At 43.5% G+C, this 27,500-nt stretch overlaps 1 protein-coding gene and 1 long non-coding RNA gene across 2 annotated transcripts in view; both read left to right on the top strand.

The window, feature by feature from the left end:
- Positions 1-2,079: 2,079 nt before the first annotated feature.
- Positions 2,080-4,289, top strand: LOC134460199 (uncharacterized). Its single transcript, XR_010037015.1, has 3 exons — positions 2,080-2,402; positions 2,757-2,831; positions 3,928-4,289. It is a non-coding gene; the product is annotated as an uncharacterized LOC134460199 (long non-coding RNA).
- A 1,205-nt stretch (positions 4,290-5,494) lies between these two features.
- The window catches only part of stradb (STE20 related adaptor beta), a 30,864-nt gene continuing 8,858 nt past the window's right edge, over positions 5,495-27,500 (top strand). Inside the window, exons 1-5 of the mRNA XM_063212649.1 lie at positions 5,495-5,646; positions 6,874-6,953; positions 7,235-7,310; positions 9,902-9,985; positions 11,220-11,306. Of these exons, the coding sequence (XP_063068719.1) occupies positions 7,299-7,310; positions 9,902-9,985; positions 11,220-11,306 (183 nt within the window). The 5' untranslated portion in view covers positions 5,495-5,646; positions 6,874-6,953; positions 7,235-7,298. The remainder of the gene's footprint in view (positions 5,647-6,873; positions 6,954-7,234; positions 7,311-9,901; positions 9,986-11,219; positions 11,307-27,500) is intronic.

Genomic DNA, 27,500 nt, shown 5'->3' with positions numbered 1-27,500 from the left:
CACACACACACACACACACAAACACACACACATACAAACACACACGTCTGGTGCACTACTTCTTTCTCATTATAATATTTAGCCACGCTATCATGAGTCACATGGGGTCGAGTCAGAGATGACTGGACACAGACACACACACGTGCGTCCCCGTGCACACACACACACACACACACACACACACACACACACACACACACACACACACACACACACACACACACACACACACACACACACACACACACACACACACATGGCTAGACCTAGGAGGACCTGCTCTGAATAAGAAAAGCCAACGACTTGCCTGTCTGGTTTTGGTGTATTCTCTCTCTCTCTCTCTCTCTCTCTCTCTCTCTCTCTCTCTCTCTCTCTCTCTCTGTTCTGTAATTATCATCACTGAATTTACTCTCTGTCACCATCCATTCCTCATCTCCCCCTCCATCCATCCGGACCATCCATCCTCCCTCTCTCTCGCTGACTGACTGACCACAGCCAGCAGCTAAACTCCCGGCTGAACGTCTCTTATTAGAAGCAACGAACGGCCAACGGATCCACACACAACACGTGAGACAGGGGGTAAACAAACTGCCATCAGGCCTTTTTGAACGTGAAGGTTTCTTGTCTTCATAAACCATGCCACCAGGGGTCCAAAAATAGTGTCATATCTTTAGCTGACAATGTTGTGCTCTTCTGTTGAGCAGTGAGCAGCAGAGAGTAGAAGTACAACTATCGAAATACAGTGATTGTGACAGGCACGGCTTCGGTTTTGTTTATGTTAAAACATCAACATGGCATAATGTAAAAGGATATGCATTCTGTTTTATTGCAGGAAGCCCTATATGTTGTGGAGTGTCTCCTAAAGACGTCTAGAGAAAAAAATGGTGTTTACATTTTTTCTGTCCAACCTCTGTCCAGACAAACGTATCGCCCCATAGTTCACAGCTGGTGAGCAAAGGCAGTACAGTAGGCTGCGTTATTTATTTATACACTCCAACATTTGTCAATGCAATTCACAACAGTAAGCCAGCCAATGATGTTCGCAAAGCAGGACTCTATTTGCAAAACTGATGCAGCTCAACCTGCGGTAAAGCCGAAAGGGAAATAAATACACAAACTAGGCTCGCTGCCATGATTATGTTCAACCCGACTGGGCTGTTATGTATGATGCGAAAGCACTATAGCTACGGATTACATTTGAGGAAGATGAAGATGGGGTGGATCTGGGCTACACCGTTTCCGCTTAATCCGCCACTACTGTTACAATAATTTACTTGCCATCTGCAAACACGCGGTAGCTGTTTCACATCATAAACAATTTAATGACAAAAGGGCGCAAATGTTGGGAAAAACAAAACAACTGGACCCACGTCTGTTGCATCAGCTGACATATTTCGAAGCATCTTCTTCGCCCCCACAACAGACAAATTATCTGTGGTCACCGCAGTACAATCTCATGTCAGAAAGACAGAAAAACATGTTCTGTATTTTGTCAAAACTCCCGTTGCAGTAAACATAAGCAGCTCGGCTGAAATGTGTAAGCAGATGGTTCACTGGGAAAGATATCAAAACTGACATTAGCCAGAAGGCAGCTAGGCTACACGGATGAGAACATCCGTGATTTTTCACATCCATCTTTCACAGAGAAAAATGTCTATTTCTATTCACCCTATGTAAACACACACACTGCAAAAGTGATAAAAGTGGGATGAATTAAGACATACCTGTCAAATGCGTCTTAAACCGCCCTGTGCCTTGCATGTGCGCCTGTCAGTGCCCCCCGATCTAACGTTAAACAATGAACAAGCAAAGGCGAGGGAGGGGAGTTGGGCAGAGTTTGGGAACGAGGTGGCGACATTACGACATCAGAAGAAGACATGCCATCATCCTGTGATGTCATCAACATGTGACGAATATGCTAGAGGGAAGGGAAATAAAAGCATTTTACAACCACATTTAATTCTATAAGGCATCATTGTGTATGCGTTCTGTGTAGTATTTTATTTAAGTAGGAATAAAATCCTTTTTCCATCCAATATAAAGTCGCTTTAAAATAGTGCGCATTAAAAAGGTGATGCGACACAAGTGATGGAAAAGCGGTTAAGTCGCTTCAACGCCAGCTTTGTCGACCTCATTTATATCGCTCTAAAAAGGTGGATTGGCTAGAGATAAGTCGACATAAAATTGATGGAAAAGCGTTAAAGCGACGTAGGAAGTTCGCACATGCGCAGTGCTGTTATATGCGCGAGAATTTGAAAGCTAAGTTTGGTCGAGAAAAGGCAGGCGTGAAGGAATGGGGCTGGGGGAAAACGCTGTTTTGATTTTTTCGAAGAAATGGACCAGCTAGCTACTGGGTGCCAGGCCGGTCGTGGTTGCGAGGTCCTCTGCTATTGACAGCACCGGTGAGTGGATTAATTGTTGTTGATGTAGGCTAGTGTTAACCTGGCTACTTTATCCGAAGGGGAACTTGCTACTGTAAACTTGCTAATAGATAGCCCTCCTCAGGTGTCACATAAAAGACTCCAGGTAGTACAGCTGTTTACATAAATGTCTTCTAGGTCTACTTTGTAATCTTCCCCCCTCGTATATCGCTCGTACAAGTAATGATATGTTTGTATCAAACAGGACACGATACTCAGACATAGCGCAGTAGCTAAGTAAACAGAAAGACGAGGACTGACTTTTGCTAATGAAGCTGTGGATCTGATGAACGATTTCTCACTGTTTACATTGTTCGTCTGGCTTTGTACAAATAGTTCCCCCTGATGACCAATCTGGTGTGGAAGACGAGAAAGAGGATGAAGGGGATGATGAGGAAGAAGAGGGTGCTGGTAAGTCAGGATCATCATGCTTTTGAATGTCATGTTATTCATGCTAATATTGTGTATCACAAAAGTGAGTAGCCTACACATTTCTCTGTTTTTTTTTTGTTTGTTTTTTTTAAACAATTCAACATCTGACCAAAGTGAGTACTCCGGCACCCCTATGCGAAAATGCCCAGAAAGAGTGAGGTGCAGGACAATAAAAGTATTAATCCAGTGAAAGAGTAATAGAATAGTCCCGTGAAGTGAATAAAATAAAATCTGCAACACTGCTTCTCTTTTGTTAAATTTAGATGTACAAGAATGGTTTGATGTCAAAAATCTTCAATAAGACCATTGGGGCACATCATGTTTAAATAGTACATATGCAAAAGGTCTCCTGCTGGAGTAACCTTTTGCCTCGGTCACTGCCTCTAGGTGACTTGTCTGACACTGACACTATGCCCTGCACTTCTTTCATCACTGGTACTCATAGTGCTGGTAGGCCTTCTGCTTGTCAAGGATGCACTTTGCCTGATTAAGACCTGAGGGTCGAGAAGTTACGCTCTCACTATTCAATTTAACAGAAGACAAGTAGTGTTTAGGACTTTATTCACTTTAACTTACCTGTATTGTAAGCATCCAAATGTTGGCAGCATTCATGTCAAACCATGTCAGTACCAGTACATGCCTCACTAGAGGCAAAACACACTGTTGTCTTCAAACTACTCACTTGGGTACTGTCACACGTACTTGACACCATCTAAAAACAAAATTGTTTATCTTGGGCTTATCAGTCCACAAGAAATGGTCCAAAGCACTGTGACATGAACCAAATCATGCCTCACTGAAGACCTTTCTATATGCATTTTCAAATAGGGGTGTACTCACTTTTCTCTTGTCAGAGGTTGAGGTGTCATTTTGATAAACAGCTTCAAAATATTCTTAACACTGATATCCATTAAATCATTGGAACTGAATATGTTCACGCTTACTTCAGGCTAATATGTTCAAGCTTAGTTGACACCCTTTAACTTGGATTAAAAAAAACTCTAGTGTTGTAATACCATGTCTCGGATAACTTAATTAAATGTGTTTGTATTGTATGTGTTTCCTCATGTAATAGAAGACTACAGTGGACAAGTGACCATGGAGGATTCAGAGCCCCCAGGCCCCACCCCAGCTGCAGCAGGAGGTAGTCGCCTGTTTCGCAGGCCACTGAAGAAAAAGTCTGTACTAGCTGCATAGAGTCAGCAGCTGTCGGACTTACTGAAAAGGCAAGAGGCAGGAGGAGGAAGATGGAGAGATGCTAACTTCTCTGAGAACGTCCGTCAAGCGCCAGTTTGGAGCATCAGAATAACCCGCCCATTGCCTCTTCAAGCAGCCAAGTGGGCTTACCATTTAATGTTATTTAATATTTAATACTAATTATGAATATTTATTAAATGCATTTTTGTGAAAAATGCCCATGTTTGTTTGTTTTTAATATACATATTCACTTGATGTGAATTCTGTGGTCTTTCACAAATGCATGTGACGCATACTGCCGCTGCCTCAGTGTCCACCTCAGCTGACTCGGGATCTTCTCCTCTGCTTTATAATGTTAAATTCAACTCTTCAAGTGTTAATTCAACAGTACATTAACACTAAAATGAGTGGGACCATATGCTCTAAGCAGTGTTGACTTGAGACTGCAAATTTTACCATGTGATAGGCATACAACCTCAGACAAAATAAAAAATCACCTGTCATGTAGGATGTTCATTCAGTTGATGTTAGCTAGTCCTTTTCAGACAGGACAGGTACAGGGGTTGGCCATGGAGGGCGGGGAGTTGCTCTCACGGGTCTAGGCCTACTGTAGTATGATGGCCTGTATGCTGCTCTGTCTGTCTGAGGCAGTTTTGGGTCGGGTCTGTGATTCATCATTTTTCTTTAAAATAAATACATTTTAAAAAACCCTAAAATTACTGAATGAACATCCTCCACGACAGGTGATTCCATACTTTTTTGCCAGGGGCTGTTTGTAAAATTGCAATTGTTTTGTAGTGCCTAAAGCTAACTTAAAAAGTGCTATTGCCACCCGTTTCCCCAACGACACCTCTGCTCTCCCTGCTCGCAGGGTCAGGCCTCATATGTGGCTCTACAAGCACACATAGCCTCTCTCGAAACAGATGTTTGCTAACTAGAAAATCTGTCATAAACTGACGCTCCGTAGGCTATGTTGGCACGTCCATCTCCCACCACAAACAGCACCTGGTGCTGCCAGGTTAGCGATCTGCGAGTACTAGTGAAAAGCACATCTAGGCTATGCGAGTCGCCTTCTCCGGACTGTCATCCTTTTCCTGATCACAATTATTGCGGATAGTATATTGATTATTAATAACACGACACGTAGACTGTCCATCTTGTTTTGTCGGTCAAGGCTATATTCTCACGCGCGATAAAGTCTATTTTTCTTTTGACACAAACATTCTAAAAGAGCGGATGATACACGGACCCTTTTGTCGCTTTAAATAAAACCGACACAAGGTACAAGTCTCTTCAGAATTGGATGGAAAAAGGATTATTTTCAATTATCCAATTTCAAATGAGAACACAGAAAATAAGATTTGAGGACCTTTATTTTGTAGTCGTTTACGTAGGTTGCGTCATTGCGTCAGATCAGCTGGGCGAAGGGCGAAACATCGGGAACAGCCCACTTTAGTATGTTGTTAACTTTACCTCAAGAAAGATTGATCTTCGTCTCCACGAACATTTGACATAATATTCTGATGTTAACGTTACAGTTACTATATTACGTGCTCTAGCTCGTGAAAAGTTATGTCACCTTCACTGTAAGACCATGGTAAGTTTACAAACCTTAACAAAGATCAAAAGTAGCATAGAAGTTGGATTCTTGACTGAAGTAAGTTATCATAACTTCTTAGCTTTGACTTTGACAATGCCATTGTTGGGGGTGTTAGCCTACGAGAGAATTGACTGATTTGAACATCATGGTCATTATATGCTATCCACGTTCAACATATGCCTGTTAGAGTATGCATATTTTACTGTACAGTACATTATTGAACACTTGCAATGCAAACTTAGCAACTACAGTACCCCTTTGCCATGCAGCTAAACCAGACATTCTAAGAGTATTATCCAGTCTCCCTGGCTAAACGAGTGTTCAGGAGTACATTAATTCTTGCGTTGACCATATAAGCTATTTTTTAATTGAATTATTACAAATCAAATAGCAATTAACTATAAAAATAGCAACTGACTTGTCTGTTCAAATCTGTCTCTCAGAGAGCAGAGCAGGTAAAACTCAGGTTGCAGTCTATCCTCCACACACAGCATAGTGGGTGTGTGGTGTGGGAAGGAAGCAGAGGGAGTACAATATAGTATTGGAGACTTTTTCTTTATCTTTTTCATTATTGTGCAGTCAGCTATGTTGAGGTTTTCTCCCCCCCATAAGTATTGGTTTTTTTAGTTGTTATAACGAATTAATCCCAGCTTTGACATATTCTGTTTTACCTTTGTGTCACGGACAGTGTAGACTACCCCCTGACAGAGACACACACAATGAACAAAACTGGTCCTTCCAGTTCCCTCGGAGAAAGTAACGGTTCACGGTCAAAGACTCCATTCTTTGCGCCCGTGTGCTGGAAATAAATAAGAACGGGCTCTCGCGCCAGCCTCGCACATCCATTCACAGAGAAATGCCTCCGTCCATGCGCACGGAGGCGAGCGAGGGTTTAGAATAGCAATGTTTTGGCATTGCTATCTGGAGGAGACCAGGGACGCATGCGAGGAACGCTCTCTGAGGCAACTCGGTGAAAACCATTTGGAGCGATATCTCCTATATTATTATAATTAATGCACGTTTACTATTTAATAATGTCATTGGTGCGTGCTTCTTAAGATTTCGTTGTGTGTGTCCTTCCTTGTTCATTTTTGTTTCATTCGCGCTAGATTAGAAGACGAATAGAGTGTCCAAGTGGCGTCAGATGGATATTAGGATGACGCGCCTCCCGGTGCCCAGCTAAGTAGTTTTATTATATCCCCATTAATCATTTTTGTCTCGAAGGAGTCGGGCGGAAGAGCAGCACTGTCGAGGAGCCAATGAAGAATAGAAACGAAACCCCAGTATTCTGCTGTCTTAACCAGGTAAGAGAGACGCCGTCACACACACTCTTCACGCCTGTCCGGCGGTAGACATCGTGTCAGACACGGGGGATGCCGGGGGGTACCGGAGCTGAAGCTGGCATTTGATTTATTATGCGTGTTGTATCCTATGAATACGAGTGTCCGTTCATATTGTACATCTCTCTCTTTCCCTCTCTCACTCTCCTCGTTCTCTCATTCACACGCACACAAACACAACCTGGTCACTCTTCATCTCTCTCGCTGTCAAGGGCTAATTCTCTCCCGCTGCTATATCTCCTCAGAGGCGCATCTCGAGAAACGTATAAATGCCCTGGCGTGAAGAGCCGTTGGCGCGAAGAGTGACACATGTCGTTCTTGGTAAGTGTTTTCTAATGTTTTTTTCGTACTAAACACGAACGCCACGCAGCCGCTTTGCCATACCTGTGTCTTTTCTCTCTGTCACCTCTCTCGTCCTCGCCTTGACATTTACACTCCAGGGGGTCCTGTTTTTTATTCTGCACTGTGCATAACCTTGTAGCCTACTAGGGCTCGTGCGTGTGCTCGAGCGCAGCCTTTGTGTGTGTGTGTGTGTGTGTACGTGTGTGTGCGTTCCTCCTCATAAATATGTGATTTACTTGTGAGCAATACTTTTTCGTCAGTCCAGATGACTCTGTCCATAGATAGTGCTCCAACCACCCCTGCTCTGCTCCCAGGCTGCTGGAGCTAGCCAGCATATTAGCAGGGTAATGTCCCCATTAATCTCCACTTCTCTCTGGAGAGACGGGGATGTAGTAGTGGCACCATTAGCCTCCTCTCTTCTCGGCTCTCCTCTCCTCTCCTCTCCCCATTCCCAACTACCCCCTCTCCATCTCTCTCCATATCTCTCTCTCTCTCTCTCTCTCTCTCTCTCTCTCTCTCTCTCTCTCTCTCTCTCTCTCTCTCTCTCTCTCTCTCTCTCTCTCTCTCTCTCTCTCTCTCTCTCTCTCCCCATGCTCCCTCTCTTCTCTAATTCCCTGTCAGCTCAGCTCTTTCTTTCTTTTCACTCTGTGGTAATTCATGAGTCCATTTCTCCTCTCTCATCAGTGCGACTGAGAGGGTTTTAACACCTCTGACAGATGGGGGGATGATGAGGGTGGCACATGTGGGCCAGACGCGGCCCACATCTGGCTTGGCTCTGGATGAGATCTGTCTGTCTGTCTGTCTGTCTGTGCGCCCTGCTCTGCCTCTGCTTTTGCTTCCTCCCGGTCGCTTCTTCCCTTCCTCCCGCTAATCCGTCCTGCCCTGTTAAGCGAGCCGGCCGTCATCCAGAAGCACGCCCCTCTCATGCCTCCCTGCTTCTCCTTCATCACAGAGATGATACGTATGTAATACACACATTATGCATACTGAACAGTATACTGTATGCCAGTGGTTCTTAACCTTTTTTTCTTGAAGCACCCCTAACCTGTGCCCAAGACAAGCCGCGCACCCCCAACCCAAACTTCCACACATGTATACGCACTAAAAAATGATTTGAGTGATTAATTACAATAATTCTAGCTTTTCACATTAATCAATATTTTAATGACTTTATATGGGGACCAAAGCACATTTTAATTTGGTCTTGATTTGGCCTAATTATAATGTTTGGAAGCAGAATTTTGGTCACAACCTCAACACAAACAAAATTCTGCGCACCCCCTAAAATCTCTGGTGCACCCCCAGGGGGTGCCCGCACCCCAGGTTAAGAACCACTGCTGTATGCTGTATGTGTATATTTCTACTTTTTCCATCATCCAGAAACATGCCTCCCTCATGCCTCCCTGCTTCTCCCTCATCACTGACATTATATGCTACAGTACAGTATGTGTATGGTATACAATATAGTGTACACACATGTGTATACTGTACTCTATACAGTATGCATGCTGTATGTGTATATATCTATATGTTCTACATCATACAGAAACTCTGCCTCCGTCATGCCTTTTGCCTTCTCCCTCACAGACATAACCGCTATACAAATATGTGCATGGATACTCTGCATATGCATGTAAAGTACAGTAGTACGTATCATTTCAGTGTTTCCCATAGAAGTAGCATTGTGTGGTGATTGAATACGGGCAACAAACATTTGGCGAGTGCAAGCATTATGCAGGTACTCCCACTGACCTGCAGGAGCGAGTGTTGACGAATTTGTGGTTCTCAGCTTCTATTGTGTGGTGCTGCGCCACAGAATGGTACTATGCATGAGAAACACTGCACCTCCTCTCCCGCTCTCCCTCGCCATGTTCATTTCTGGGAAACCAAGGTTCTATTTTGTGGTGCTGTGCCACAGAATTGTTGTATGGGAAACACTGCCTTTCCTTGCTCTCAGAGGACAGCATGCTCCTCTCCCGCTCTCCCTGGCCATGTTCATTTCTGGGAAACCAAGGTACTTCATCACAGCAAACAGGAACACTATACTTTTAATGAACACTGCCTGAATGGTTTTACTGTACATGTAGCCATTTAGGGCGGTTCCTTGTTCCAAAGTCCTTTCAGAATATCCAGTTAGGATAAGAACTCTGTCATAGACTCAAACAAGTCACCAAAGTACAAGGACAAGTTGTTGTTTTTTTGCCAGTCTTGTACCGGTAATTATTGTAAGAGCCAACGAAGGCACCTTGGTTTCAGTCATTGTTTTTCCTCCGTTATCATCATTTGTGTTTTCATCCGTCATTTTTGTGTTAAAAAGAAAAAAAGTAATATCTACACACCGGACAGTTCCTTGATTGTGATGTACCGTATGTGAAGAAGTTGGGCAACATTTCGACCAACCAAAAGTCTTCATCACACCGGTGGTCCAATGTGTGGATATTACTTCCTTTTCTTTTTGTTTTGCATCATCCCATTCCTTGTGTGTCCAGCACACCGGAACACGCCCCCTTTTCTCGAAGGCGGCCAATCACATTCCACCATTCATCACTCCTCCTCCTCCTCTCCAATAGGACTGCTCCTGCATCACCTCCCACTCTCAGGTCCAGCCAGTCAACACAGAGGACCAGTACGAGGACGTCAGTCAACAATGTCTGGTCAGTAGAGAACAGTGACCACCGTCTCTGTGTCCTAGCCTAGTGAAGTCAATACAGAGCAGTGACCACTGTGTCTGTGTCCTAGCCTAGTGAAGTCAGTACAGAACAGTGACCACTGTGTCTCTGTCCTAGCCTAGTGAAGTCAGTACAGAGCAGTGACCACTGTGTCTGTGTCCTAGCCTAGTGAAGTCAGTACAGAACAGTGACCACTGTCTCTGTGTCCTAGCCTAGTGAAGTCAGTACAGAACAGTGACCACTGTCTCTGTGTCCTAGCCTAGTGAAGTCAGTACAGAACAGTGACCACTGTCTCTGTGTCCTAGCCTAGTGAAGTCAGTACAGAACAGTGACCACTGTGTCTGTGTCCTAGCCTAGTGAAGTCAGTACAGAACAGTGCCCACCGTCTCTGTGTCCTAGCCTAGTGAAGTCAATACAGAGCAGTGACCACTGTGTCTGTGTCCTAGCCTAGTCAAATAGACAATCCCGCCCAGCTAGTGGCCAGTATGCTTCCCGGCGAGTTGGTCTAGTCCTGCACCATGTACGGAAACCACAACAGGCCGCAACCCCGGCCCACCAGTCACGATGCTAGTGTGTTTTTTCCTCTGAATGTTTGGAGAGGTCTTTTAGAGAGAGAGAAGGGGAAGGATCTGCAAATAACTAGGCCAAATCGAACCGGGGTCGCCGGCGTAGCAGCCCAGTGCCCTACCGTTAGAGCCACGGTAGGGCCTTCAAGGTGTTTTTTTTTTCATATGCTGGATCTCAAATGGTGCACTTGTGCACTTCGGGCACTATGTTTCAGTGCGTAACTAATACGCCATACGCACTGAAACATGAACACTGAAGTGCACAAGGGCACCGTTTGAGATCCAGGGATTGTGTCTGTCTATCTCACAGCTGCCCTCTACAAAAGTAGGTTGTCTTGTCCACTGCCATTCCATGGGTCCTAGGTTAGCAAGAACGTACGTATTGTATGGCCACCTTGAGTGCTGTGTTACCTCCGTCCACCGGGGAATATACATCCTCTTTATTGTGACTTTGGTTGCTGTTCCCTTAGGCAGATAAAAAAAGAATAGAGGTGCGGACGTTTTGGACGAGAAAGTGTACAAAAGTCCACAAGGCCTGCATTCGTAGCGTTGCTTTAAGCTCTATGGTGGCCACAAATAGTGTGCGTATGTCCACACCTGTTGTAGTACAGGTGTTATTGATAGCTCCTCCTCCTCCTCCTCCTCTCCAATAGGACTGCTCCTCCTGCATCACCTCCCACTCTCAGGTCCAGCCAGTCAACACAGAGGACCAGTACGAGGACGTCAGTCAACAATGTCTGGTCAGTACAGAACAGTGACCACTGTGTCTGTGTCCTAGCCTAGTGAAGTCAGTACAGAGCAGTGACCACCGTCTCTGTGTCCTAGCCTAGTGAAGTCAATACAGAACAGTGACCACTGTGTCTGTGTCCTAGCCTAGTGAAGTCAATACAGAGCAGTGACCACTGTGTCTGTGTCCTAGCCTAGTGAAGTCAATACAGAACAGTGACCACCGTCTCTGTGTCCTAGCCTAGTGAAGTCAGTACAGAGCAGTGACCACCGTCTCTGTGTCCTAGCCTAGTCAAATAGACAATCCCGCCCAGCTAGTGGCCAGAAGTATGCTTCCCGGCAGTCCTGCACCATGTACGGAAACCACAACAGGCCGCAACCCCGGCCCACCAGTCACGATGCTAGTGTGTTTTTTGTCCTAGCCTAGTGAAGTCAATACAGAACAGTGACCACCGTCTCTGTGTCCTAGCCTAGTCAAATAGACAATCCCGCCCAGCTAGTGGCCAGTATGCTTCCCGGCGAGTTGGTCTAGTCCTGCACCATGTACGGAAACCACAACAGGCTGCAACCGTGGCCCACCAATGACGTTTGTTTTTTCCCACGGTGGAGACAGCAGAATGACTAAACTACAGCTAACGAACGGCAGTTTCTTGATGGAGCATAACGTTTACCTAGACAGTGCAGAGAAAGTCAGAACCACAACGATGAACAATTTGGTCGTATGATTCCCACCCTCATCCCTCAGCTATCTGAACCGTGCGATTCCAAACTTAACGTTTTATCTTCTAGCCTGTTTCACCACAGCGTTCCCTCTGTATCAGGTGTGGTATATTTCTAGACCAAAGTCTTCAAGGTGTTAATTCGTAGTGTCCACTGTCCACAGCTGTCCTCTACAAAAGTAGGTTGCTTTGTCCATTGCCATTCCATGGGTTGCGAGGACATATGGTCACCTTTAGCGCTGTGTCACCTCTGTCCGCTGTTACGTTTTAAAGGAACATGGACCCTCTTTATAGTGACATTGGTTGCTGTTCCCTGAGACAAATAAAAAAAAAGAGTACAGGTGTTGACGTTTGGATGATTGCATTCATAGCCCTGTATAGCTTGACATGCATTGCTTTAGTTAAGCCACTTTCTTTCCTGAAAAGCCCTCAGTTTCCCCACTGCAAGTATTACCAATGTGTGTCCCCATAAACTCACTTCATAACACGCCACCTCTTTTGTGGTGTATGGTACTGTAACGGAAGAGCCTTCCGATTGAGATTGGTCTTGAACAACTCTGTGTTCTACAGAGGAACCTCTTAGAACGTGTTCCTGATAAACACTATGCGCACACGGCAGCTGTATCAATTGGAGCTTCCTGTCCTTTATGTTAAAGAAGTGGTTCCCAAACTGATAATTGACCCCCACCGTCAATACATTCTTGGGTGATGTTATAGTATGACCACCATGCCAGCTTTTCTAATCGCTATCTCAGCTTTTTACTGTAAGGGATGCTGGTAGGGCGTTTGTCTGTATGTAAGTGCTGCCTCTGTAAAGTGTCCACACTGTACTGTTGGACTGACCTGTCAGTTTGTGTCAGCAATTTCAGCAGTCAAAAGAACCGTTGTAAAAAGCAGACTGGCGTGACATTTTCAGCTTCGGTGTCCTAAAGGATGCTTGTAAAAATCCGACTGGTGTGATGTTTGTCTGTGTAATGTACTGTAAGTGCTCAATTTTGTTTGGGCATTTCCATTTTCTGTGCCACAGCTGACAACACTACTAATGTGTGCCAAGCTGAAACACGTTGTCAGGGCAGCTCCCAGGAGGGCTTGGGGAAAGGAACGAAGCAGAGGGGTTCATGTGTGTAGTGTGTGTGTGCATGTTTGTGTGTGCGTGTGTGTGTGTGTGTTTGTGTGTGCGTGTGTGTGTGTGTGTGTGTGTCTTACTGTGTGTGTGTGTACTGTGTACAGTATCCTGTGTGTTGTGTGTGCGGTGCGTATTTATGCCTACGTGTGTTGGGGGGCTTAGAGGTTGTTTGAAACCCCCCCACACAGAGAGAGATAAGGATATTTGGAGCACGCACAGCGAGAGAAAGAGAGCGAGAAAATAGTCTGAGCAAGTGCGCTCTGGTCTGAAACACAGTGGTGGTGCTGCATTGCCATTAAGCAAACTGCCTGGAAAGTGTGTCTGTTTGGGCTGTAACAATATTGAATCGAACAGAGAAATCGCGATATGCAGATTCACTCACGATGCTGTATCGCGATGCAAGAAGGCAGTATAGTGATACGCCCTTTCAAAGTTATGTTACCCTTCAGTCCAGAAAACTACTTCATGCCATGATATACCGTATGATGGTGCTTCCAAGCTTCAAATCATCATCATTAATATTTTTTAAAATTATTAGTAGCCTCTTAAATGAATTAATTAATTTAAAATGATAGACAAACCGTAATTCATAATTCGTGATACGAACCGAATCGTTAGTTAAGTGTATCGTTACGGCCCTAGTGTCTGTGCGTACTGGACTGGGTGCATTTGGGAAGCTGGCTGTTCCTCACGGGTTGCCATGCAGCCGAGGATTAATCTAATTGGCTTAGGCCTCAGTCCTAATCAGCCCTGAGTGCTTCACTGCACTGCACTGCACTGCATGGATCTGATACAGCACCTGTGCTACTGTACCCCTTGGTACACAAGTCTAGTATGGTGGTTGGTAGTCACTGGTCGGTCGCCAGTTCATGTTGACCCAGTTTACTGACTTGAGATGTGGTGCACGTGCAGTGCCCACTGGCAAAGCGGCAGCCAAACTAGGTAGCCCAGTTGCTCAATTTTCTGAATGATATTGTTATTACACATATGTACTGTAAGTAGCAACATTTGATAATGAAATGAGTGATGAATTGTGAGTTGTCTGTGAAGATTCTCCTAAATTCTGATCATGTGATTTCAAATGAGCTAAGCTGTAAGCATCTTGACATCATGATCCATTGGCGCTAAAAGACATTTCACTTTCCAGTACTGCAGAGATTACAGTTTCTGGTTCCTGTCAGACCAGAACCGAAGAAGGCTTTCAGGTTAAAAGTGAGGCTTTTTTTTAAGCTCCGAAGATGCCTCAGACCTAATCATTGAGATGCTTTTCTCTACAGTATGGTCTTTTACAGCACCCACAGTATGCTGCTGTAGACCCATGGTGCAGCAGTGTCGTATGGTGGTCACTGGTCGGCACCGCCAGCATACTGTATATAACCAAGTTTAAGATGAGGTGCACGTGCCACAATGACTTGCAGAACTAACTGGCAAAGCTGCAGCCAAACCATGCCACGTAGCCCAGTTTATGTTTATTCTTATTATATATGTATAAATAGAAGCAAATTTGGCAATTACATGTGGTTGAAAGGGGAAGTTCAGAGCTGGCTGAAGATTTTGGTTAATCCTGGTTGCGGGATGCTTGCAGAAGCTAAGCTGAAGTCGTAAGCAACCTGACATCATTTTTGGAGCTTAAATGCGTTTCACTTTCCAGTAATCCAGAAAGTTTTGGGTTCTTGCTAGTTGTCATGAGTCCAGAATTGAAGAAGACTTTTGGATGAAATGTGATGCATCTTCAAACTCCAAAAAGAAGGCCAGTTACTTATATATTTTATGACTTGGCACCTGTTATTATTAATCTGGTGTTAACAGAATTGCAATATCAAAGTGGTAATGCATTACTAAAGGATCTGTGTAATGTCAAAGTAGTATAGTACTATGGTAGTTATATTTTTTTTTAACTAGAAGCACTCAGAGAGCGCAGACCTCCGCCAAGGAAGCTGCTTGATACATTTGACCATGCTACACCCCAAGTCTCTGCCTTGTTTTTGTGCTGTTCCCACAATTCAATTTCTGGTCACTAGGGGGCGTCTAGATAGTGAAGAATCTTTTGAAAAGTCCTGGTTCCGGTTCGTGATCCGGATCACCACCAGAATTTAATCACTTGTTCCTTGGGTCATTACTAACAGCTCCACAAAGTTTCGTCCAAATCAGTTGATTAGTTTTTTAGTTATCCTGCTGACAGAATCTTTTAAAAAGTCCTGGTTCCGGTTCGTGATCCGGATCACCACCAGAATTTAATCACTTGTTCCTTGGATCATTATCAACAAACCCACAATGTTTCGTCCAAAAATGTTGATTCGTTTTTGAGTTATGCTGCTGACAAACAGACAGACAAACAGACAAACCAACGCGTCCGAAAGCATTACCTCCTTGGCGGAGGTAATTACTATTAAAGGTACAGTGTTCCACTGGAAAAACAGTGCATATTATGAGGCTATCTCTTTTGAGGATCAGTTCCCCAAGTTACAGCTCCAAGATTTAGTTTACCGGGCACAGTATGGATGAGATTCTTTCTTCATTCTGAGGAAATCATTGACTTGACATTGAGTTCATTCTCTCGTCTGTCCAACCACAGCATACACAGAGTAACCATTCTTAACCGCAATTCACAAAACAATTGCATGCATGTGACATTGCAAGGACAAGTTATTTGCTTGCTGCTCCACATTGTGTGGAATTAGGAAAGCAGGCAGGTAGCCAGTGCACAGTCACCATCATGCTGCATTAGAATCACTTGACCGGTGGTCATCCTAGGCAATTGGCTGTCACATTGGCTCTCAATCACATCTCCTGCTCATATTTCTGAGTCACTCACGTCCCAGAGTATTGACAAAGCAGTGTACAAATGACTAGCATTTATTCCTAGCCAGTCCTCATGATAGTAATTATGCTCAATGCTCAATCATTTATTTTTCCCACAAAATCAGTTTGTCATGACCTAACATGCACAGGACGTATACCTAAGTTGTGGTGGAACATGCTATCCATGGTTTTCAGCGTGGTCTCAACATTGTTTTTGCACAGCCTTTTATAGGATGTTACAAGTACTTTGTTCATCGGCTTGGTATGATTTTGAATAACGCTAAGCATGACTTAACGCCCAAACATTGATGAAATAATAATGGTCGCATATTGGATTTCTCAGCATTCCACAACATCTTTTTCATCTGGGCTCAAAGCATACAGTACGTAACAAAAAAAATATGATCGTGTCCCCCACTGTCCCCATGCTTAGTAAGTAAGTAAGTAAGTTCAATTTATATAGCACATTTAACCCGCAGGAACTGACCAAAGTGCCATAGAGTGTCAAACTAAAAGACTAAAATTAAACCATACTAAAAATGAGGTTAAAAAGTAAGACGAGGTCAAACAGCAAGAATAAAATGCATTACTGTAGATACAGAAGGCATTCCACAGTGTAATACATTGGCAAGATTAAAAAAAAAATAGGGATAGAAAAAAGAAAAAGGATGAAACCCGATGTGCAGTGTGAGGATGTTCTGGATGTTCAGCTTGGCTCCCCAGTGAGGTAGTCTACTTTCTTGTGGTGGGTAACTGGGTATACTGTATATTTGAGCATTTTTTGAGGTGGGTATACCTACTGTATATATTTGTGCTATTCTAAATAACGGATACATCAATTTTAAGTGGGTATACTGAAATCCCTGAAATATTGAGGCAGGTATGGCTACTGTGTATACCTGCGTTCTACGCAGACTACACCACTGTGGCTCCCCACAGACTCCACAGAGTCCTCACTGCAGTTCTTTCAGTGGGAATTACATTACATCACTCTTACCCAAGAAAAAAAAACACTTACAAAAAGGACATAAACAAGCAAGGACATTGTGAATAAATTCACTGTATCACCTTATCAAATTGACCTGAAAGAAAACCCACACGAGACAGAGATAGCATTTAAAAACTGCAGCAGAATGGAGGTCTTGCCCAGCGCATAGATCTTAAAGCACTGAGACAATCCCACAGCCCGCTAACGGTTTTGGCCCTGCCTTTATTGTCAGCTAACAAGTAATCACTAACAGAATTGTTAGTTTAACCAAACAAGGACATAGTTCAGCTAATGAAGAATAAACATACAAGCCAGGTAGTAACTTATCTGTGACAACACAGATAACAGAACTCACAGCAAGTGACAACACAGATGTCAGAGCTCACACATAGAAAGAGTTCACACAGGGTTTAACCAAACAGAGTCTAACTAGAAACACAAAAAGCAATGTCCTAACTACGTTACATTTTTATCACATTTTATATTTTCAATAATACATTTATAAATGCAGAGAATTTCTTAACATATTCCCTCCTCTTGAAAATATAACCATTATCACTTAACAATCACCGTGGCTTTTACGCATGGTGTGTAGAATGAAAATACTCAAATGTAAAGCAGTTTTTTTTTTTCATTCAGACAGAAGCACAAATACCTCCTCAACCTTGTTGTGGCAAAGATTGAGCACTAAAATGTACAACAGTCAGTCAATAAAATATGAAACTTCCTTCAAAGTTGACACTCTTGTTTACCCAAACTTTTCCCACCAAAGAAATTATGAATGGCCCCTTTATTGAACCACCCACTGTTTGCAAACCCATGTGAATATGTTATTCAAACTTTTGTATGTGGTACGACAGCCTTAAATGAATTTACCCCTGTAAAATCAGTATCAGTATGTACCTCACTAAATGTTAAATGCAACTGTATGCAATTCACTTCAAAACCTGAAATCAGAAAATTTCCTGAGAATAATAAAATAATCAGCAAATTAAAATCCAGAAACAATAAAATAATGGAAAAGATTAACTCAGTGAAACAATTATGTGTGCAGTATACCCCTAACCTGTCTTACTTGCAGAAGTGGTCACTAACTAATGTCCATAATGTCTTGTTGTTGTTGTTGTTGCCAGACCAGTCTCTCTCTCTCTTGCCCATCGCTCTGTGTCTCTCTCCAGTGAAACCTTTCTCAGTCTTTCAGCAATCTTTCGACGATCTTTGGTACATTTCTTTGGCACCAGTCCGTGGATGCTGGCATCAGCTCCTTGCCTGCATGGCACTGTGGCAAACCCTCAGCGACTCTTTTGCACTCCTCCAGTCTTTCTCAAGCTGGCAGGATTCAGTCCTGGCATTGTTGCCCACACCTGCCATCAGGTCCAACTGACCTCAGCTCCTTGAACTCTGTCCATCGAAACTCCTGGAACGTCTCCTGACGCCCCTTTGTCACTTGAAACAACACAGTCCATTAATCCACAAAACTTTCAAAACGACATCGTTGATCCTCTGGAAACAGCAACAGATCATCTCAGCAGAGACAACCCTTTTGATGACATCAGTCCAACTGTCCATGTTGAACTTTTCCCTCACTTGAGAGACAACTCAGTCCTTGAGAGAGATTCCCAGAGAGGCAGAGAGATCATCCACTGGCAACCTTCCATGATGATTTTTCTCCTCTTCGACCACTCCTCAATTTCCACCTGTAACTACAAATAAATGTTAGCACACGGCCAAATTATTTCACCGCTTTCAACAATCAGTGTATACACTTCTCCTAATCCTTTATGATGTTGTATGCATGTATGGTGCATTCTAGTGAACTTGTTCATGACCTAAAACAATTAAAACTCTACACTCTACCCCCCTTCCACAGAGAATAGAATTATTTTCTGTGGAACAGGTCAACTTCTCATATCTGAGAGGTACTTTGTGCTTCGCACGCTTACAGTATTAAATCTCCAAGTCTCCATAGTTAACATTAACCAAAATAAAATAAGTTCCCCAAAATAAAGTAAATCCCAAAAAGTGTACTTGTATGTGATCATCAATGTCAGATATGACTACATGTCAACTAACTTCAGTCTTTATATCTAACTATGACTTAAGTATCCTTGCGTGCAAGCGTATCAAACTTCATGTCATCAGTTCTAAGTGATCAAATAAACCAATTGCCTTTGTGGGCTAAATAACTCAAAACCCTCAAAATGAATAAACAAACTAAAATAAGAATGCAAAATGAAATGAAACTAAAAATGAGAACGAGAATGAATCACTGCTCTAAAGCATTACCTTAAACTCCTACAGTCTCAAATTTAGCGTTACTCACAGTCTGCATGGTGCCCCACTCTGTCACCATGCACCCCTGCATGCAGTGTCCTTTTACGACAGGTCGTAAAATTCCTTCTTTAGCTACTGAGAGGGAGAGAGACACACACACATCCCTGGTTATAACATGTGTTATTACAGATGCTAAAAAGACTCCACTGAGTAATGTTAAGAGAATTATTACAGCTATCAATAGCAGTGACTCAAAAATAAAATCAGACATCTTAGGTGATGTCCCAAACTGACCCTATGCATAAAACATCTGTAAATATCCTGAAATATATCTCTCCTGTTCAAGGCATGTGTCAACCACATGACTCAATGACACTGAAGTAATTCTAAACCAGACTTTGAGCACAGTAAATGAGGAGGTTAATTGTTAACCCAAAAACAACAGTCCACATCAAACTGAAAAAGAAAACCAAATAAAAAGAGTCAACTTAAACACTTCCAAACACCCTGCACCCTCCATCACAGAGGTGCATACCAAGGCAGGCTTCATCAAACATTTGCCAAGGCATAGATTACGACACAGTCAACAAATTGCCTCAAAGAAAGAAGTAGTCAACTCATCCACACACAGACAGTAGCAAGGAGAGGTGTGCAGCTGGAACAGAGTAGAGAGTAGTAAAATAAAAATAAAAACCCATGTCACCAGTGTTGACAAAACAAAACCCAAAACAACCCAATCATTGTTTCATAACCTATACTTGAAATAAAATAGACAACTCTATTACGGGGGAACAACATTTATCAAGAGTACAGCAAAAAAAAAGAAAATGATGTAATCCCAAAAGCATAGCATGAGACCGACTCCGGTCAGTAGCAGACTAATGTGGCACACATTTAAAATATAGTCCATTACTGAATAGGCGGTAAAACAGACAGAGAAAATGTGGTGCTAACCACATAGTTGTTAACAACTTTACTATCCAATGCAGCCTTGAAAATACACCTTGCACAGATGGACAGAATTGGTACAGAGAAAACAAGAAGCATGCAGTATAAAATTACTACACTCACAGACATAGTTGGTGTCACAGTAGTTAGGCCTGCACTAATCACATCAAAACAGAAGGTATGCAGGTCTCACTGTCCGTCGTTCATGAGGTCATGGTAGATGTAGGGCCCTATCCCAACTCCTGTCAGTAAGGACAGCACACTTAAAATATGGAGAGGAAAACAAAGTATGGGAACACATGCCATCAAAACACTACACACAATTCATAAAACTGGCAACACAAACCACCTTGCTGTCAACATCGTCACAAATAAGATAGGATGAGATTAGTCCTCACATGAAACTGTGGCACATAACCACTTTTGAAAGCAATACAATTAAGTCATAACTGCTTGTTCTTATAATATTTTGAAACAAGTAGGCTTATTTAAAATGCAAGGTTAAATCTCACCCAACTTGTACATTTTGACCCAATCAACCATAAACCATACTTAAAGCAAAATAAAATCCAGACAGAGGGGGAAAAATAAAAACAAACAAAACTGACAAATAAAATAAAGAAATAAATCACAGTTGGGAGATAGTAAAACAAACCAACTGCTTTAATGACCAGACTAGTGAGTCCAGTTAGGTAAACCCAACTCACAGCACAGTCGCTACTCAGATGTACTCAACCCCAGTGTGAGGAAGCGCCTTCATGCACACCGGACCTCCAGCGACATCCAGTAATAGTCATTGAAAAGTTAAGTACCACAGTACTGCAGGACAATGACATAACACAGTGTTGCGAACAATGCATCACAAGTTCAGTAGTGCCATTCAGGTAACAGGAAATTCATGACACTATGTCTGAACGGATTAAAAGAAAAGGGGAAAGAAAACAGAATTATCCCTCAGAAAAGCATAAACCTACGTTCAAACCAGTATGAAAACTCCAAAATAACCAAAAAAACAAACAGATTCATTAGGGCTTATGAAACATATGAAAGTTTCAAAGACTACTCAAATTACTCAAATGGTCTTGGCTTCTAGAAAGTAGCAGGTTCACAATGAAAGTTCACAAACAAAATCAAATACATTGTGGAAACAAAATGTATAAAAACAAAATGAAAAGAACAGAATGACAAACCACCATGTCGACACAGCCTACCATATGTGACAAAACAAAAACGGTCCCCCCCCAAAAAAATAACATTGCAGTAAATAAAAACACATTCCATGTTTCGCTGTTTATACTCAGGAAAGTCAAATGTCTCTTGGACATTCTGGAAGATCACACCAACACAAACCAGACCATCCTTCACTAGACAGCACAATCACTCATTCTCTCTCGTGCACTTAGTGAAGCAAACGACTCACATACACAAACAGAAACTCAAACAACTGGGGAGTGACACACACACTCACACACACAGCATTCACACAGCCGGCATTCAAACATTAACATGGGCCCATTGAGACAAACACAGACATACAGACAGGTAGACAATCAATCACAAAAAGTGTTACGTTATGTCACACTCACTGCTCATTGACGAAGTAGAAGGGATATTTTGCAAATGACGCATCCCTGCGACTGAAGTTGTTGCCATGGCTACTTCTACTCCATCAAGAGCAAGTTGGGTGCACACTAGATATTGGACAAATCAGTTCTAGGTATATTTGTCATCCCCACTTGTGTTCTTCTTATCTAGGGAACAATGTCGAGCCCAATGACCTGTCATGCCACATGCAAAGCACAAATTATATTTACGTCTCTCACCCATACACCCTAAGCGTCCTTTACCCCTCCCCCTCCTCTGTGCACCGCCGTCACGAACTGGATTCTCAGTCTTTGGGAAAGAGAGTGCTCGAAAATCATGATAGAGTGTTCGAAAATCATCCAATAAGTCTCGATCTGCAGTCTGGGAATAATTTTCCACTACTGAGGATTGGGAGCGAGTATTTGTTCTACTCATCGTAGGGGTGGCAGAATTGGTCACCCCCTTTAACACATTTTGTGAGTAGAGAGGAAATGGGACAGGCTGCCGTTCAACTCGCGCTACGGCAGGAGCATCAGGGAGAGTAGGGGGATCAACCAGAGTACAGGGTGGTGTGAGTGGAGATGGAGGGTCCTGATATTGACCTCCTTCCCCACACCTTGTGACAGTCACCCCATGGTTATTGTACACATACGCAACAGCCTCATTGTCATGTACTTTGTCAGCTTGCTTTTGCTTAATTTGCATATTCCTAACTTTCGCTTCAGCAAGCCATAATTTACACACTCTGGCTTCTTCTTCATACTCATTCATTTTTCCTTTGTGGTGAAGAAGCACAATTTCTAATAAGGCCTCACAATTGTCAATTGTAAGGCTTCCATCAAAACCATATTTTACATTCCATCGCCTCACATAAGCTGAGGAGCCAGAATGCCTTTTTTCCATAAATTCAATATCTCCACCATTATCAGGCTCAGGATTTGTGTTACTCATGATACTAAATGAGCTTGCTTCAAGAGATATAACTAACGTGGTGGAGACACAAAACAAAATAGCCTATCAAAAAAAGTTCCTCAGCGTCTTGCCAAGGTTCAAGTGTCACCATGTGTCACAGATTTAGGCAACACAAGTGGCTAAAATAATTCAGAGCCAAGAGAAAAACAAAACATAAAAAAATAACTTTGCCACTTGCAAATACTATAGTGTTGTGAGTTAAGGTAAATTAAGCTCTTAAGAAGAGTTGGTTTCCCATTTACACACATTCACTCAGAAATAAGATGGACTTCCTGGTCAGAATAAATAGTCCCAACCACGACAGTGAGTCTTTTGACTCTATACGGACTGATCTGATTGGTCCGAGGCCTATGTCAACTTGTCTGGCCTTGACTAGTCTTTTAGGCCCTAAAATCCCATGTGCTGGGTTTGTCATATATTTTTTTTCCCCTAATTCATTTTTCATATTACTATTATTATTATTATCATTATCATTATTATTATCATTTATTATTTATTACTGTTTCTTTTTCATGGTCATCTTCTATTGAAAGTTACTGACCAACCATTCCCCCCCTCTCCAATCTGTGAGCATACAGCTTTAACAGATTGGAAAGTAGGAAAAAACTTTCATCAATTTTGACAAAACAAAACAGAAAGATGTCCAACTATTACTGTACGACCTGCAGTTCTAAATTAAACACTGAGAAGTAAAATAGCCCTGCATTTCGGGGAAGCATCCTCTGTCTCAATTATGACAAAATTTAGAAAATATAAAGCCAAATTGCAGAAGTCTAAAATTGCCATAAACAGAATTTGTTCAGTATCCAACTATTACATTACACATTTAGCTAACAGCCAACTGCGGGGAAGTACTGCTCATCCTCTGATATGCAATAAATTAAACCTTACGGATGATGAGAACCCATTGTCTTGCAACAAAACAAGGACAGAATACAGACAGGCTACCCAGGTTCCAAACCCAAGTACCAAATACAGGCAATTTCCCACGCCACATGGACAAATTCCCGGAGACAACGCTCTATATACCGGTATGCTTGCCTGACCAGGACTTATATTACTGCCTATAGTCCAGGACTCACAGCTTCAAGCCTAGGTCTTGATGCCTAACCAGGTCTTACCTCATGCCTCTAGCTAGGACTTCAGTCACACTCACGCACGTCTGCGGATTGCCGTCCAGCCCCGGTCCTGGGGGAAAGATCAGAGCTCAACTTCCGAGATCCACGACTCTCACGTGGTGCGCACACTCATCAGCATCAACAATGACCTGTCACCCCAGGAACGAGCTATCCTGGCAAAAATTTAGAAATAAAAAATCCAAATCCATACTACCTCTATCCTGTGGGTCCCAGTTGGTTCTTTTACTCAGTCAGTCGTCGCTGAATATGAAGGCGTAGTGAGGCAAAGTCACCTATTTCAGGGTCCCGGGTGAAAACTTGGAGTCCAGTGCGTCGTTACGTCTTCATATATCAGGGAGGACAATTTTTGAAGTTCGGCTATCGAAGGACCAAAACATGTGAATAAATTCACTGTATCACCTTATCAAATTGACCTGAAAGAAAACCCACACGAGACAGAGATAGCATTTAAAAACTGCAGCAGAATGGAGGTCTTGCCCAGCGCATAGATCTTAAAGCACTGAGACAATCCCACAGCCCGCTAACGGTTTTGGCCCTGCCTTTATTGTCAGCTAACAAGTAATCACTAACAGAATTGTTAGTTTAACCAAACAAGGACATAGTTCAGCTAATGAAAAATAAACATACAAGCCAGGTAGTAACTTATCTGTGACAACACAGATAACAGAACTCACAGCAAGTGACAACACAGATGTCAGAGCTCACACATAGAAAGAGTTCACACAGGGTTTAACCAAACAGAGTCTAACTAGAAACACAAAAAGCAATGTCCTAACTACGTTACATTTTTATCACATTTTATATTTTCAATAATACATTTATAAATGCAGAGAATTTCTTAACAGACATAACAACGTTAGTGCGGCCGGGCTGGCCAGCCAGGGTACACACAGAAACAGGGATGTCGGGACGGTCGGGGAGTGGTGATTTGTGGTTTTATTAGAAGGGGGAAGTACTTGGAAAAGATGAGTCTTTCCAAGCTTCTTAAAGGTACAGACAGTGTTGCCAGATTGGACGGTTTCCCGCCCAATTGGGCAACTTAGGATTGCCGTCTGTGGGAAAAATGGATTTTGGAGAAAAAAACGCCAAATTTTTGGCCATAGAAATCAATTGAATTGGGCGGGATTGGAAATCATCAGCCTCATCTGGCAACCCTGGGTACAGAAAGGAATGACACTTCTCTCCAAGCAGCTGGCACTGTGGCTTGCTGTCCCACCAATGAAGGACAACAGCATAGAGCAGTTTAGATGATACAGAATAGCAGTGGTGCAGAGAGTGATAGCAATAGAGTTCTTCAGCGGAAGCGGAAGCATGTAGTAGATTGTAGTCTTTCATGTTAGCATTTAAGGACGTCCTGGTTCCTATCGGCTTCCGGCCTCCATTGGGAATGAATAGGGGTAAATTTCAAATAAGCTCCGAGTGCAAGCACGCGCTTAGCGAACCCCCGCAAACTGTCGAGGGTGTTAAAAATAGGCTGTAGGTATGACAAGGTTGATCATTTTGTGTCAAACTTCGACATAAATACGATGTTGCGTCCATATGCTAAACCCGGAAGCTTTTGGCGACTACAGAAGCGGCGCCTGTATCTAACGGCATGTACGTGCGGAAGGTTGTACCCATGGCAACCAAAGGAAAGTATGTAGTTCGGAAGTTTTAATGATCAGAAAGGGGTTAGCAATATTGAATTATAATCGTCATGATTTAACATGTGAATACACCAACATGATGATACGATCCGTTCCACTAATGAGAAAGGGATGCGGGGACACGCTAATGTTCGTCGTTGCCGTGCAACTTATATTTTTGCCAAACCTGAATCTCTATGGCGTTTTGCAATGTAAAAAATCGCCATGGAACCGGTAGTCCAAACGCCGCATACAAGTTGACGTCAACGCTGAAGAGCTCTATAGAGTCACCGCACTCCGTTTCACTCTCTCTCTCCCTCTGTTTCTCTCTCTCTCTCTCTCTCTCATTGTCTCTCTCTCTCTCTCTACCTATCTCTCTCTCTCTACCTATCTCTTGGTCCATTTGTTACTGTTAGTGTCAGTGCGCGCGCTCTCTCTCTCTCTCTCTCTCTCTCTCTCTCTCTCTCTCTCTACCTATCTCTTGGTCCATTTGTTACTGTTAGTGTCAGTGCGCTCTCTCTCTCTCTTACTCTCTCTCTCTCTCCCTTTGTTACTGTTAATGTTTTTTTCTGTCTGTCTGTCTGTCTGTCTGTCTGTCTGTCTGTCTGTCTCTCTCTCTCTCTCTCTCTCTCTCTCTCTCTCTCTCTCTCTCTCTCTCCATGTGTGTCCTCCGTGCTGTGCTGTCGCTTGTGCTGCTGCTGCTGCTGCCACTGTGCCAGGAACAGCCACTGCCTGCAGGGCCCCACTACTCTACTCCACCACAGTAGCTGTCAAGGTCTGCAGTGGGCTGCAGCAGCAGTGTCCTGATCCCAGGTCAGACGGCAGAGGAAGAGAGGGAGAGGCAGAGGCAGAGGCAGAGGCAGGGCCACACGCCACACGCCTCTTAGCCCCCTCAAGTCCCTCGTCTCCAGCCACTGGAACATGTGCTGAGACAAGCAGGCCAGCCAGCAGCCAGCAACCAGCAGCAGCAGCAGCACATCCATCCACTAGCTTTACCTCCATCAACATGCAGCCGTGCCACACATGTGCACATGAGTGCACACACACACACACACACACACACACACACACACACACACACACACACACACACACACACACACACACACACACACACACACACACACACACACACACACACACACACACACACATGCAGCCACACACACACATGCCAGCAGCTGCACATCCACTATCTTTACCTCCACCAGCCATCCAGTTCACATGCGGCTGAGCCACACACGTGCACATGAGTGCATATGCACTACACTACACACATACACACACACACACACACACACACACACACACACACACACACACACACACACACACAGCCTCCGTCACGTGTCAAAAGTGCATGAAAGCGCTTTACCGTTGTGTCTGAGGAGCACACGTTAACTTCAGAAAGCGTCGCACCAACACGCCCAATGCACTAGCGTCCGATACGCTAAAACATGATGACAGCCTCTCTCTCACACACACACACACACACACACACATGCAGCCACACACACACACACACACACACATGCAGCCACACATACACACTAACAAACACAGGAACATGCTGAAAGCTACCGTTTTTACTTCTCTGTGTTGTCACGGGCAGTCACGACATGTGTAAATGTGTGTGTGTGTGTGTGTGTGTGTGTGTGTGTGTGTGGTTCAGATTGCTGTGGTATTTGCTGTGGTTGCCATACTGCATGCCAGACACATACAAACATGAACACACACACTCACACTCACACATGCAGCCACACACACACACACACACACACACACATGCAGCCACACACACACGCAGCTACACACACACACACCACCCTCTCATGCCCCATCACTGCGCCTCCTGCTGGACAAACTCTGTCTCATCATGTCATCCATCACTTCCATGAACTCACATCATATCCCTCCTAGTCCTCTGGAGCGCAGAGCTGGTGTCTCTGCTGTCACTCTCAACATATCGCCCCCATGTGGCGTGGGTCGGAAGTGAAGTGAAGTGAAGTGCATCTCAGACTCAGTGAGGAC

This window comes from Engraulis encrasicolus, chromosome 12, assembly GCF_034702125.1.
Source record: "Engraulis encrasicolus isolate BLACKSEA-1 chromosome 12, IST_EnEncr_1.0, whole genome shotgun sequence".
Classification (NCBI taxonomy): Eukaryota; Metazoa; Chordata; class Actinopteri; order Clupeiformes; family Engraulidae; genus Engraulis; species Engraulis encrasicolus.
Note: the sequence above shows the minus strand (reverse complement) of the source record. Positions and strands in the feature narration are given on the sequence as shown.